This window comes from Peromyscus leucopus, chromosome 6 (genome assembly GCF_004664715.2).
Source record: "Peromyscus leucopus breed LL Stock chromosome 6, UCI_PerLeu_2.1, whole genome shotgun sequence".
NCBI classification, from domain to species: Eukaryota; Metazoa; Chordata; class Mammalia; order Rodentia; family Cricetidae; genus Peromyscus; species Peromyscus leucopus.
This window is the reverse complement of record NC_051068.1, coordinates 64,419,938-64,434,683: the sequence shown is the minus strand read 5'-3', so window position 1 is coordinate 64,434,683 and position 14,746 is coordinate 64,419,938. Positions and strand designations below refer to the sequence as shown.

Below are 14,746 nucleotides of genomic sequence, written 5' to 3'. Positions count from 1 at the left end.
GTTGTCATGGAACACAAGCAGACTTCTTGGTGACTTCTCAGACCTTGACTTCCTATTGGAGGATTTCATTCTAGGTGCTTCTTCTCATCCTGGAGAAGGTGAGTCATTATCCCCACCCTGCAAGGAGAATGGACATGCAGAGAAGACACCCTGTGAGGACAGAAGAGTGACTCATTAACTAGTCTTTTCTCCCCGAGCATTTGCCAATTCCAGGTGGAGTATACATGAGTATCATCCTTCGTGTTCTGACACTGTGGGGCCTGCAGAGAAATTGTGAAGACTGAACCTGATTCAGCTGACTGAACCTTTGGAAGAGCTCATCATCTGGTTATGCCACTTGACCTAGTAGGAACACACAATGCAGGCTTACCTTTCAGCCAAGGTACATCAGCGACAAAATAATTGACAAGACTATGACTTTTCATGCAAGTCTAGGTGACAATTGACAAGTCATTTCCCTTCCAGTTCAGGTCATCATGTTGTATATGCTACAGAAAAATCAGTCATGGGTTTTTAGATAGCATGGATTTTTAAGTAACATCCTCATCATGTTCTCCCCCACCCCCATATCATATAAAATGCAGTTGAATCATTTATAAGAAGCATGGATAAAAAGCCTGGGTGTGCTGACTTGGTCTCTGATTTAAGCATATCTCCTCTGCTCCCAGTTCTGGTTCTTGTCTAGGTCCCAATACTCTTTCTATGTGATAAATCTCTGGTCCATTTCTCCTAAAACTTTGTTAATTGAATATTTGGAGGCTTACCTACTGTTGTGAAATGATTTTGTCTGGATCTCCAAAGCAGAGGACAATAGGATGTAAAGCTCTATTGCATCTGAGGAAAATAGATGCAAATGTAGCTTTGTGGAACTGGAACTTACTCTACACTGGGAAGAGTGCCTTGCAACTTCACTGATTGTCCCCACCTTCATTTAAAGCCATATAAACAGAGGCTGGAAATCGGAGGACTCCTAGTAATTGATTATGATCTTAGAGTAAAGGTTTGTGGCATGTTTCTTCTCTTCCTCATAGTGAAAAGGAGCAACACATCCCATTACACTTCACGGAACTCCAAAAGGGCTACTTATAAGGTTACAGTGTCTCCAAGAAAATTAGACAAGCATTTCAATCCATGCTTAGATTCCCCACATTATATTTGTTCTCTAACCCTGTTGTGGTTAGTTGGGGAGAAAGAGTTGGCAGAGCAAGGGAAGTGGGCAGCATGCAATTTGCCTAATTGCTTTCTATCTGATAAGGCAAATGGACACCGCAGGAGATGGCCAGACTTGAGTATGACAGTATTACACTGTCTACAGGCAAAGGGGTGCTGCACCAAGTGGCAGGTATTGATAAATTCAAAACAGAATCTGGATTCTTCTCCCTAGAAATAAACATATCTAGGCAATCCAAATTTCTTGTTTGAAAAGCAGTTTACACCGTGATGCTGAGAACCAAACTGTAGACATGTAATTCTGCTGGCAACAGTTTATTGAGCTCTAAGGTTGTGACCATTGGTGACTCTTTTTCCTAACAGTTGAACTTGGACCTTGTTAGTTGTCTTAGTTAGGGTTTCTATTGCTGTGAAGGGACACCATGACCACAGCAATTCTTATAAAGTAAAACATTTAGTTGGGATGCTTTGCTTACAGTTTCAGAGGTTCAGTCCATTATTATCATGGCTGGGAGCATGGCAGTGTGCAGGCAGACATGGTGCTGTCATAGTAACTGAGAGTCCTACATCTTGCAGGCAACAGAAAGCCGACTGGGACATTGAGTGGTATCCTGAGCATAGGAAACCTCAAAGCCTGCCCCAACAGTGACACACTTCCTTCGACAAGGCCATGCCCACTCTGTCAAAGCTACACCTCCTAATAGTGCCACTCACTATGATATTATGGGGCCCAATTATGTTCAAAGCACACACACAAACACACACACACACACACACACACACACACACAGAGATAGATAGATAGATAGATAGAGAGAGAGAGAGAGAGAGAGAGAGAGAGAGAGAGAGAGAGAGAGAGAGAGAACCACATCATTGCTGTGCTGCTGGGAGTTCCTGCAGGTCACATGTTCACCTTCAGAAAGCCAAGGTGAAAAATCAATAGCAGGACCAAATGAAGGGGTATTTTTTTTTATTCTCCCTCTCCTGCCTTTAAATGTAAGTCAGAAAAGAAAAACCTGTTTAAAAGAGGGAGGGGAAAGAAGACACTCCAGTTGATTCTTATCAGCACCAGGGAAGAGACTATTTGAAATCAAGGCTGAATTCAACTGGATTAGGCTGAGATTGTGGTGATGATGGTGGTGGTAGTGGTGGTGTGTGGGTGTGTGTATGTGTTGATTTCACTTAATGGAGTGAGTGACTGATCTCAGTGTAGGAGATAGCAACATTTGGGAGAGAGTGAGAATTTCTGCTTATTTTTATACCAAATGCTGTTTTGGAGTCTTCTGTATAAACCAAAAGATGAGTGTCACCACTGCTCAGTGGGAAGGGGATTATTTTCTAAATAGTAATTAACAGAATTAGCTCTATGAATTAAATGTATTTTTAGGTGTATGTGTGCCAATCACAGAGGCTGAGAAATGTACCCACATCTGTGGTGGTATTGTGTTCTCCAAAATATTGTGTACCTTAATAAATTTATCTGGGGTCAGAGAACAGACAGCCACTAGATACAAAGGCTAGAAAATGGTGGCACTCACACCTTTAATCCTAGCATTCCAGAGATAGAAATCCCTCTGGATCTCTGTGAGTTCAAGGCCACATTGGAAATAGCCAAGCATGGTGACACACCTTTAATCCCAGAAAGCCAGCCTTTAATCCCAGGGAGTGGTGGTAGCAAAAAGATATATAAGGCGTGAGGACCAGAAACTAGAGGCATTTGGCTGGTTAAGCACTTGGCCTGGTTAAGCTTCAGGCTTTTGAGCAGTAATTCAGCTGAGACCCATTCCGGATGAGTACTCAGAGGCCTCCAGTCTGAGGAGACAAGACCAGCTGAGGATCCAGCGAGGTGAGATAGCTGTGGCTTATTCTGTCTCTCTGATCTACCAGCATGGACCCCAATAACTCGCCTCGGTTTGATTTTATTAATAAGATCTTTTAAGATTCCTGCTACACACATCTGCTGGTGAAATGCTTGTGTTGGCAAATTCCTCCTTTTTCTACCCTCTCAATTCCTATAGACTACTTATAAATGAAGGTGAGTGATTCATATTTTGAAGCTTGTCTGGTCTTGGGCTTGTATTTTGAAGAATATTTGTAGAAGCATTTGCTTCTTGAGTTGTTGGTTCACCTAATGCTGCTCCTACGAGTCCTCCAGACCCAGGTCTCCAGCAGTCTGGTTGCGTGGCAGCTGTGGAAGTCCCCACCGCTGCCTATTACCCTAAAGTCTTGATAGCAGGACTGGGGTCATCCTCGGCAGCAGCTGTGTCAGAACCACAATAAGATGCTCTGGGAATACATTCAGAGCTGGATGAAGATGGTCACTTTGGAGAATTGCTCAGTTTAGTGTGACTGATGGTTTCATTGCCACCTCATCTCAGAAAGATCAAGTCATCGTCGACTCAGATGTATCAAATAGCATCTAAGTACTTTTCTTTTGAACTTAAACAATATTATACAGATAATATGAGGTTAAAGTAAGTAAGTAATGAAAAGAATTCTTTCCCCAGGACAATTGCTTTATGAAGACCCTTTCATTCTAGAAAAATAAAAAAGTTTGTGTCTGTTCATAAGTATACACGACCTTGGCCAAGCTCTTAGCTGCCTTCAGAGACCCAGCCCATGGAGACAGCAGTGTCTTGACCAACATTCAAATCACTTTGTGCTAGGTTTACGGAGTTCCAGGGCTGACTCCTTTATCTGGACTTCTCTGTGTGCGCCACCCTCTTCCCATTCCCTTTGTTTCCTTTCATTCTCACTTCTCCTTTCCCAAAGCCTGTGAGTATTGACAGAGAAGTTTCTTTGGTTTCAGGCAAGGCCTCCTCCTGGGGTACCAGAGCACAGGAGGAGGCTTGTGCAGAAGGCACCTTCCTTTGGACTGGCCTCTGAGCGCTGCTGTGAGCTGGGGGGAAAGGTGGAGGCTCTCACATAGCAGGGCAGGCGATGCTGCTCATGGTATATATTGATGTTCATCCCACCTACAGTGGTCCCATGGAAAGCTTTCAAGTGGCCTCTTTCTGCTTAATCTATGGACAAGATGAAACCGCTAAGACACACCCTTTTCTTGGGCTGGACACCTCTGGGCAGCCTGGACATTCCAAGGAGGCAGTCAATGGATTGGAGATTCTGCAGATCCAGGTATCAGTGTATTTATGCCAATTATGAAAACATTATGAGGGTTCCACCCTCTCCTTTAACCTAGTTACAAAGAAGGCAGAAGGAAGAGAGATCAGTTGCTAGTAGTGGGGCAGATAGTTTAGTAAAGACTTTGAAGGAAGCATAGTCAAGACTTAGTGACTCAATGCCCATGTGAGATGGAGGGTAAGGGTTAGTCAAGATGATGCCACTGACCATCCCATCTAAAGGCTAGGGTGTGGGATTACCATGAATGAAACCAAGCAGAGAAGTCATTTTAGAGAACTGCTCTCTGTCATAGAAGGACTCCGATAGACATATCTTCAGGATTTAGACAAAAGAGTCTGGGGCCTAGTGTTCTTCTTGTCAAAAGAGGAATGGAGGAGACCTCTGAAAGGCAAAGATTATTTTCTTTCTGTTTTCTTCTCTACTTTCTGCCCTTCTCATCTTTCTATCCTGCCCTCCCCTTCTCTCTCTCCTTCCCCCACCTCTCCATCTCATTCATACAGAGCCAGTTTAGTCTTTTCATTCTTATTATAAGATCCACCCCCCAATCCCACTGAACTATGAACAGCTTGGCAGGTAAGTTTTTAGGTGGTATCATCTTTGCATTCCTAAAGAATGACGGATCGGACTGGAAATTGATCGCACAGGAAGTATTTTATTAATCTTTGCTGAATTAAATGAAAAGCACCAAGAAGACTGAGATCATGTCAAGGAAAGATAATGAATGAGAAGTTGGAGATGGCAAGAACAAAGCCAGTGCCCCCAGGGAGTTGGCTTACAGCAGGAATTCCACTGGTACATTCCTTTTGGTCCTGCCCTATGTCTGAACTTCTGCAGTTCAGAACCACTACCATAGCTGAGGCTGTTCCTGGCTCCAGTGTTTCTACACCTCTCTTGTTGGAGCATCTCCTCTTTGCTCTGGGCTTCAGTAGAATCAGTGATGCTGTCTAGCCACTGGAGTGGCAGCCCCTATGGTGGTTTGGGGAAACTTTACAATAGGATATATGCAGCTCTCACAAGCTGAAAGTCATAGAGGCCTCGGAGACTGTAGACAATTTGGGACTCTAAGATGGAACATGGAAGAAACCATGTCATCCTAGTCTCCTCAGAAAGGCATGGACGCCTGAAAATGTCCTGGCCCACTTCTTCAGGGTTCCTTCCTAGTGTGAACACAGAAACAGTTAACTTGTTTAGTTCTCAAGAGTGGAGCTTGGATGATAGACCTGATGAGAATCTAGGAGTTAGATAAGAATTTGTCTGGGTTTAAGGGAATACCTCTGAAAGTTCTGTGAAGAAATTTATGAGGTCAGTCAGTTCTGTAAATACAGGGGCTCTACAGGTTCTGATGGGGCAGGCTGAGTTGACTGCACAAAAAGTTCTCAGGCGAAGGAGCTGTGTGAAAGGCATGCAGGAACATATAGGGAGCAAAAGACAGGTTTATCAGCTTCTATGAATTGACTGTCTATAACTTACTTAACATCTCAGTGCCTCATTTTTCATCAGTAAAATGAGTATTAATCTGGTGTTGTAGAATTCATTACAAGTACAATAAGCAAGGCAGTGAGATGACCTGCAAAATATACATATGGACCAAAGCCTTAGACAAAAACACTGCTTAACATTCATGTGTATGATTCCTTAATGTCTCACAGATGAATCCTCAGGCGAGTCCTTCCAAATCAATGTTTATCTTAGCTGTAGTCCCAAGAAATGCCAGTGCCTTCTAGTCTCCACGTTTAATATATACAAAAGACATGACCCTTTTCAGGTTATTTAAGACCAGAGATGCCAACAGAGGAGCACTAACCTATGGTAACTAAAATGGTATGAAGCCTATACCATTTTATTCTAGATTTTTTTAAAAAAAAGTGGCCATGGAATAGAAGTAGGTATTATACAAGGAGGATTCTTATTAGAGAAAGGTTAAGGAAAATAATGCATATTTCACAAGACAATTCAGACATTTATGCAATTGTTATCAAACTTCGGTTATACCTTGTGACCCAAATCAGGTCCAGACACCCATACTCTCAATCAACCAATTAGAAGAGCCATTTTTCCAAAAAGTGAAAGGCAGAAAAAGGAGATTTCTTTAGTGTGCCCACACTGAGAAGAGCGACAGAGAGAGCCAGCAAACTCATCTCTCTTCCCGGTGCGGCCAGGTTGGACTTCACATGGATGCTGGGGACCTGAAAGCATGCCTTCATGCTTACACAGCAGACGCTCTACCAGCCGAGCCATTTCCCTGCCCTCTTTGAAACTTTACTGTCGTTCTGAAGATTTAGAACTCTATTTCATGTTACTAAGTTATGACTTTTCTTTTTGTTACCCAGATTCATCTTCCCCGCTTCTGTGTCTATTTTAGAACCGGGATTCCTTACGGTACAGAAGAAAAGAAATATTGTCTTGTTTCTGGTTCAAAACATTTCAGATCCCAGAATATAGTAGCAGGGGACTTACTACTATAGGGAGGCCTATGTCCTACTAGAAGCAAATTGGGGCAACCCAGAGGAACCCTGCTCAGAGAAGAGGGTGGAAATACACTTGCCTTGAGTTTTGGAATTCCTAGTCGGTGTTTTCCATAGGGTCTGGTAGATACAACTTGAAAAGCAGTTAATAATTTCTGCCTTCATGGAGGGAGGGAGATTCTGGTGGCAGAGTGCTCACCTGATGAACTGTCCTAAGAGTTTGCCTTCCTGCTAGAGTAGGTAAAGAAGGGCGCATCGTGTATTACATAGGCACTGACTCCACTGGGACCTGACGTAAATTCTGCAGCATTCACATCTTAACTATCTCCAGTCATAATATTTGCTACTAATAAAGAAATCAGGAACTCCATAGTTAATGACAAAATGGGTAAAAGTTAGAAATATTCTATTAAGAGCAGAATATTAGAAATAATTCATTTGTAATGAACACATAAGTCAGGCAAAACTTCGCACATATTCCATGAAATAGATTCTCATTCATCAACACTTTGCTCCAGATACTAAAAACAACACCCAGCACACACTGTGAGAAGTCAAAGTAGACCTGGTGGTGAGGTAACCTTTTGTTCGGTCAGTTCTCAGCTTTAAAGGAATGTCTCTGGAAGCGCTGCCAGGCTTAGCGAGCATCACCGAGCGCCATCTAGTGCTGGCTTAGGGAGTAAGCGCTGAAAGCCTCGTGCTCAGACAGGGTCTTCTTTCAGTCCATACATTAAGTGATTCCTGTTGCAGCCGTGGCGCAGCCGGCAAGAGGGCTGGTAAAAGCCAACACTGCGAGAAGGGAACCTTTTATATTTGGTAGGGCTGTGGTCCAGAAGGGTGTGGCCCTTCTTTTTTCCTGTTCTCCCATCTCTTCATTTAAGTACATGGCAGCAGGGTTCTAGAGAATAATTTTTTAGCAGGAAAACCATGAAGTTTAGTTCTAGGGGACCAGAAAGTATTGGAGGGAGTAGTTAACAAAAATGATCCCATAAAGTTGTTTACGAGCGCCAGAGTTTAACACTGGGTGACACGTACAAAGGGTTTGATAATTTACAGATATTCTGTTTCCCAGTCTCAGACTCACAGCAGTTGGCCCTCTCTGGATAGATTAGGGGAGTGCTTCAAGCACTTGAAAGTTTGACTGATATGGGCTGGGATTTGTACAATGTTTATTAATCCAATTGAGTGGCTATTGAAACAAAATACCAACATTTTCTATGGGATTTTCAAAGGACCCCAAGTTTTGTTTAAAATGTTAAAAATGTCCAACATACAAACCCTAATTACTTGGCATAATATGAAGCATAAAATAATCAACTCATGCATAAAAGAGACAATTAATAGAAAACAGTCCATGGCACAGATGTTGGGGCTATCAGATGAAGATTTTCAAAGCAGTGATTGTAAAGGTTCAAACAAACCATTAAGATAAAAAACAAAACAAAATAAAAAAATCAGAAAGATGTTCAGGAGAACCAAAAGGAGATTCTGGAACTCAAAACACGCAGTAATCATTAAATTTTAAAAGTCACTGGACCAATTCAATAGCAGAATCAAAGTGGCGAAGTAAAGAGACAGTGAATTTGAAAATAAACCAAACAACCAATCCATTCCAAACAGCAGAGGAAAAACAACATTAACAGCACCAGAGACCCGTGGGACAGCAGCACAAGGTCTGTAGCTTACGCCATCAGTTTCAGAAAGAGGCGATGAATGCGGAGTGAAAAGAACACTCGAAGAAAGCAAGACCGAAACCTTTGACTTTGAGTCCAGGACGTCAGCACATAGACCCAGAGACGCCATTGCGAACTGCCATGGGAACCAGAGCCAAAGAAACCACCTCGGACGCAGCCAGAGAAATGGATGAATTACCAAAAGGAATATGGTTTCCAATGACTGCAAACGTCTTATCAGAGGTCACAGAAGCCTGAAGGGAACAGTGAACTGCCTTCAGAGCTCTGAATGGAACCAGTGGTGACAGCAGTCACTAGGAATCCTGTCAGCCTGAATCACCAGTCTTCTTGTGCAGTCTGCGAGTTTAAGGTCTTTCCCCCTTAATTTTGGCTGCTGAGATCATTTTATTCGACCATTTTGCTAACCAAACACATGTAAAAATCCATTAGGATAGCTATACTTTATTCTATGGGTGCACTAGGCAAATGCTTCATTTATAAGCAACCAACAGTATGCTTTCATTACACTTTTTTTTTAAGCCAGAAAAGATTTTACACTCAAAAAAAAAAAAATGATGCTGGCAGAGATGAAGTGGTTGGTCCAAAGCTACATGTGAAAATTCTTGCAAAGCCAGAGCTAGAACCCGAGTTTCTGAATCCTGTTCCAGGATTGGATCTGACAGGGTTTGAGACTCAGACATAATTGCTTATCTTCTTGTAATGGATAAGGGATCGATGAAATGAAAGCTCTTGTTTTGATTTCCAGCTGCCTCGGGCTTGGCTGTCCAATATAACCTCCCTGTCTCTACTGTTCAGTGAAGTCTCTCTTGGTGGGGTCCTGCAGGGCACTCCTCTCTACTTTCTCACTTCCTTTTGCCGTTGTTATACCTGGACTCGCGCTGAGCAGCCCCGCAGGAAGGACTTTTCCCTGTGTTCTCTACCAGCTCCCCAGTCTCTTGACTCTTAAACTCCTGTGTCTACACAGGAAACCTAGAACCCTCTCCTCTACAGCAGCCAGAGCTATGCAGCCAGAGCTATGCAAGCCACTCTCCTCTTTAGCCCCTGGGACTACATTAAGATGCGTCAGTAGATGGACGCTAGAGGAGAGACTCACCTAGAGACAAAAGGGGGCTATTATCATCAATGTGGAGTCGTCTCCCGACCCCCGCCCGCGACCAGCCGCCGCATTAGCTTTTTACACAGGTTCGCACAGAAGCCTTAAAGCCACCAGTCACACCCCCTCCTTAGAGGACCGAGTTCCAGGCCTGCAGCTCTCTCTTCAGAAGTTCTAGTTCCCGGAAACCACAGCTTTGTCCCCGTTCACCAGCCTTGAGGTTTAATACCTTTCTACCCACAACAGGTTCGGCTTCCTACTTATATCTGAGTTCTTGCGACTAAAGATAGCTGGCTTGTCCCGGAACATTTGTACATCACAGGCATGTTTGTAGATGCGCAGAGTGGCTGGCAGAGGCACACAGAGAAAACGGTGATGCCAAAAATTAGCATGAAATGCCAACTGGCGTCTTTGACTATGATCGCTTCTTTTCTGTAAATACTGTAAATATTTTCAAACTGTAAATACATGTTTGAAAAATTTCTCCCAATATTATTAAAGTGATAATGATGGGAATTTTTTTTTAATTTTGTATAAAAAGAACTTGAGATTGTTGGATGTTGTTTCAACGAGTGTTCAATGGAGATACCTCCGGCTTCTCATCATCCCTTCCACTCTCCAAGGGTGGGATGTTCCACAGACTCAGCTACAGGAGTTCAGCGCGCCCTCTGCTGGGCAGAATGGAACGAACGGCTAAGCAATCAGGAAGTGTGTAGATACCTTGAGGAAAGGCTTTGGAGAGGTCCGCTTCTGGAGGCTGCAGCTAGCCTAGGCTGTAGAGCCACACTGTGAGGAGGTTGAGAAGCTGCTGCAGTTTGGTACTTCTGCTTTCCGCTTCCTCTCAGCCAGTCCAGTGTTGACAGGAAGACTCACAGAGGTCCCGAAGGCCTTGGTGTTTGGCCAACCCAGATGCTTAGCTTGCTTCTAAGTCTTCCTGTCTTTCCTCTACTTCATGTTACAACCAAACACTGACTTTCTGTTCAGGAAATAACATTCTCTCTTAACTCCTCCTTGTGAATTTTAAAATAAAATCACGTTATTGTAAAGAAATTGCAAATAAAAAGCATCGTATATCTAGATTAACATAGTCACTCAAATAAGCACTTGTCAAGATGTGCAGTCTACACATCTCTGTGAATTTTGATACAGTAGAATAGTCATTCTGAAGCTGTGCCCTTTGTGATTTTTAGTGTCCCCCTGAGATCAGCATTGCTGAGGCATGCTCTTCACAAGAGGAAACAGGACCTGAGTCAGCGGTGAGTGACCTGCTGAGAGGCACTGACAGCTCCAATTGCAGAGCTTGGAGCCCCAGTAGGGCGACCTCTAGCCTCAGCAGCTCTGTGTCTCTACTGAGCTGCACAGTTGTTCTCGTGTTTTTGAGATATGCTCATTGGGACATGTTGGGAAGTATTTATTTGCGAATGTGTGAGTCTAAGGAGTGACAAATGTCCATTTAACAGACTTTCCCTGGTTTCAGATCAACAGATGAGTAAAATGCTTGAAATGAAGATTGAGACTCTTGTTAGTGTGGGAGTGCTGCAGGTGGTCACTGGCTCCCTTTTAAGGTTGCTAAGTCTGGCTTAGGTCAGCTCTGACTCATTACCTTGCATAAGTAGCTCGTCTTCTCCATGTTTGATATGAATTCTAGGATTCTGTCCGTGCAACCTGGACTATGTCCCTAGTGCATGAATGATCACTGACAAAGGCATTTCTCCCAAACCACTGGTATCTACCTTAGCAAAAGAGAATAAAAGGTGGACAGCCCTCTAGTGCATTATGGACCATTCCCCCTCAACACTTGGACTCTTTGCCTAGTCACCATGGGGGGTGGGGATCAGAAGAGCAACGGGCTGGGTGAGATGCTGTGGTGTTAACAGAGACAAGAGACATAAATTGGGGCAGTGCAGGAAACTGAAATGTGCGAGTCTCATGCTCATACTAAGAGGTGACTGTCTGAAGATGATAAACTGAGAGTCTGTCAGATGTAGAATCTCATTAAAGTCAGTTCCCCTCACCATCATGGCTTCCAAGAATAATACCCATTGTTACCTTGAACTGCAGGTCCCACCCTGCCTCCCACTCCGGATTATTAAAATGGCAGGTATGCACCACCACTAACACAGTCTAGAAATCAAGTCCAGGAGTTTGAACAAACTCAATGAGCAGTCCACTAACTATATTACAAGCCCAGCTCTCAATTTGATTTTTTTTCCAGTATCTCCATGTCTATTTTGAATCCTTGCCTTATGTCATTTCCTTATTTTTTTTTAAATACCAAATAGTTTAATTTACTTGGGATCTAAAATTGTTGAACTCACAGACAGATTGTGGAAAGGTGGGGACAGGTGAACAGTTAGTCAGAGCATTCCAGTTGCCAAAGCAGTAAGTCCAACTGATACAATGTAGAACATGGACATATTGAGTTATTATATCTAGTTAATACTAATCTATCATAGACTTAAAAATTGCTAAGATTTTTGATATTTGTTGAAAGGAAACAATGTAAATGTTATAGGAAGGAAACCGTTTAGATCAATGCTAACATTTAGATGTATAGATTAGTACAAGTCAGATATATTATGAATGAAGAGATACTTGGTGTAGTCATTTCCTTATTTAATCCAGCTGTTTGTAGTCTTTTAAATCCCTCCAGGAGTTTATTTGTATCCTTTTTGACTTTGTGAAGCATTCCTAGAACCATTCTCTAAAATTCCTCATCTGGGATTTCCTCACTCATTCTCACTGATAGTCAATACGGTGGAGTTAGTGTTTGCTTTTTCATGTTACTACACTGAGATTTACACCTCTGGGGGAATTGCATTGATTGGGTTTTCTGTTGGCTGTATTCTTTCCATTGAAGTACTTGCAATAGTCAAGTGAGCGTAGTCTATGGTAGAGGAGAGTACACAGTTAACTTCTCAGTACCTGTACTTGGGATTTTGGAATGGCCTGTGTGCTTCTTTTGAAATAGACTATTAACTGCAGACATGAAGGTGTAAATGTCATGTTAACCAAAAAAAAAAAAAAAAAAAAAAAAAAAAAAAAAAAAAAAAAAAAAAATGGTCTCCTTAAAGTCAAGCTATTGGAAATTCAACAAAGATAAGATAAAACTGTAGTGGGTAGCCATTCCAACCTTGATCTGGAAGTTCCAACCCCCATTGAGGCTTCAGTAACTGTCACGCCTACAAGGTGGGGTCAAGAGAGGACTCTGAAGACCCGAGATCCGGATAAGCCAGCTCTCTTGGTTCCTGGACCCTGGACGCTGGAGGTGGATGGAGCAGAGTTCTCCAGAGAACATCGCCGAACACCTTTCCTAGACCCTGCAACCTACCTATCCCTTCATTTGTAAGTTATGCCACTAAATAAACCTCCCTTTTAACTATGTGGAGTGACCTTAATAATTTCACCAATATCTGGCACCCAGGGGAAGGTGTGGAAGTACGGGTGGCAAGGATCTTCAACACCTTCGGGCCACGAATGTACATGAATGATGGGTGGGTGGTCAGCAACTTCCTCCTACAAGCACTGCAGGGGGAGTCGCTGAAGGTATATGGATCTGCGTCTCAGACAAGAGCACTCCAGTATGTCAGTGATCTGGTGAATGGCCTGGTAATCATGAACAGCAATGTCAGCAACCCTGTCACCTTGGGGAACCCAGAAGAACACACAATCCTGAAATTTGCCCAGTTAATTAAAAACCTTGTTGGTAGTGGAAGTGAAATTCAGTTTCTCTCTGAAGCCCAGGATGACCCACAGAAAAGAAAGCCAGACATCAAAAAAGCAAAGCTGGTACTGGGGTGGGAACCTGTGGTCCCACGGGAGGAAGGGTTGAACAAAGCCATCCACGACTTCCAGAAGGAGCTAGGGTACCAGGCCAATAACCAGTACATCCCCAAACCTAAGCCCGGCTAGCTCAGTCGGTAGAGCATGAGACTCTTAATCTCAGGGTCGTGGGTTCGAGCCCCATGTTGGGCACCAGATATTGGTGAAATTATTAAGGTCACTCCCCATAGTTAAAAGGGAGGTTTATTTAGTGGCATAACTTACAAATAAAGGGATAAGGTAGGTTGCAGGGCCTAGGAAAGGCGTGGCACAGTCCGGCGGTGTTCTCTGGACAACTCTGCTCGGTCTACCTCCAGCGTCCAGGGTCCAGGAACCAAGAGAGATGGCGCATCTGGATCTTGGGTCTTCAGAGTCCTCTCTTGGCCTTGCCTTGTAGGCATGACAGTTACTGAAGACTCATTGGGGGTTGGAACTTCCAGATCGAGGTCAGAATGGCTACCCACTACATAAAACAATGTGCGCTACGATATTAGTTACTGAGTTTAGGAATGGAAGGGAAGCAGACAGGGTAAAGACAGAGATTACTGTTAGATTAATAGAGGGGAAAACATCTGTGAGGGGATTCAGGGAAACTGCTGGGATGCAAGACTATGGCTACAATGTTAAAGAGGAGTGGGGAGATCAGCAAGGTGATAAGAGATGGGAGTGAGAGGGCAAATGTATGGACAGTCTGTAGGAAGAAGTAGAGAGCACATAATCATACAACCTGAACAAGCGGAATACAAACTAAAGTACAAGACTTTTTTTCCCCCTGAAAATGTGAAGATTTAAAAAAAAAAAAAAGAGAAACTTTAAGAATAGCAATAACAACAACAAAAGAGAAATTTGATTACATTACAAACAAACCATTAGGACTGGTGAGAGGGCTCAGTGGGGAGGGGTGTTTGCTACTAAGCCTGGCAACCTGAGTTTGATTCTTGGGTCCCACTTGGAGGTGTAAGAGCCAAGGTTAACCTGCAAGTGCCACTTGCCCAAGGACAAGATAACTCCCTGGAATGCTGGGAGCTGTAGTTCTTGGGAAATAACAAGCCGCATGTTTTCACTCCCCTAAACAAGTTTGTTTGACCCATCTGCACTGATGGACTTGATCACATGTGGGCAGGAGGTATGTAGGCAGGAAATATGCCAGGATGCGTGCTTGCCCCTGATTGGACCTAGTGAAAAATGCAATGAATTGTGGGTTTTGTGTTTTAAAGCCCTGTATAACATGATTGGTAGTCATTGCCTGGGAACCCAGGGGTGGACCTGGCCAGAGTCCATCAACCCGGCCAGTATTGAATTAAAATTGCTTCAAATTTGACTCAAAATTGTGGGGCTGTTTTTTGTTTTTTTTTTTTGGT

At 43.2% G+C, this 14,746-nt stretch overlaps 1 protein-coding gene and 1 non-coding gene across 2 annotated transcripts; both read left to right on the top strand.

The window, feature by feature from the left end:
- Positions 1-11,582: 11,582 nt before the first annotated feature.
- Positions 11,583-13,475, top strand: LOC114683136 (UDP-glucuronic acid decarboxylase 1-like). Its single transcript, XM_028857310.1, has 2 exons — positions 11,583-11,664; positions 12,988-13,475. Exons 1-2 carry the CDS (start codon positions 11,583-11,585, stop codon positions 13,473-13,475), a joined length of 570 nt encoding a protein of 189 aa, XP_028713143.1.
- Positions 13,466-13,538, top strand: Trnak-cuu. Its single transcript has one exon. It is a non-coding gene; the product is annotated as a tRNA-Lys (tRNA).
- Positions 13,539-14,746: the final 1,208 nt, after the last annotated feature.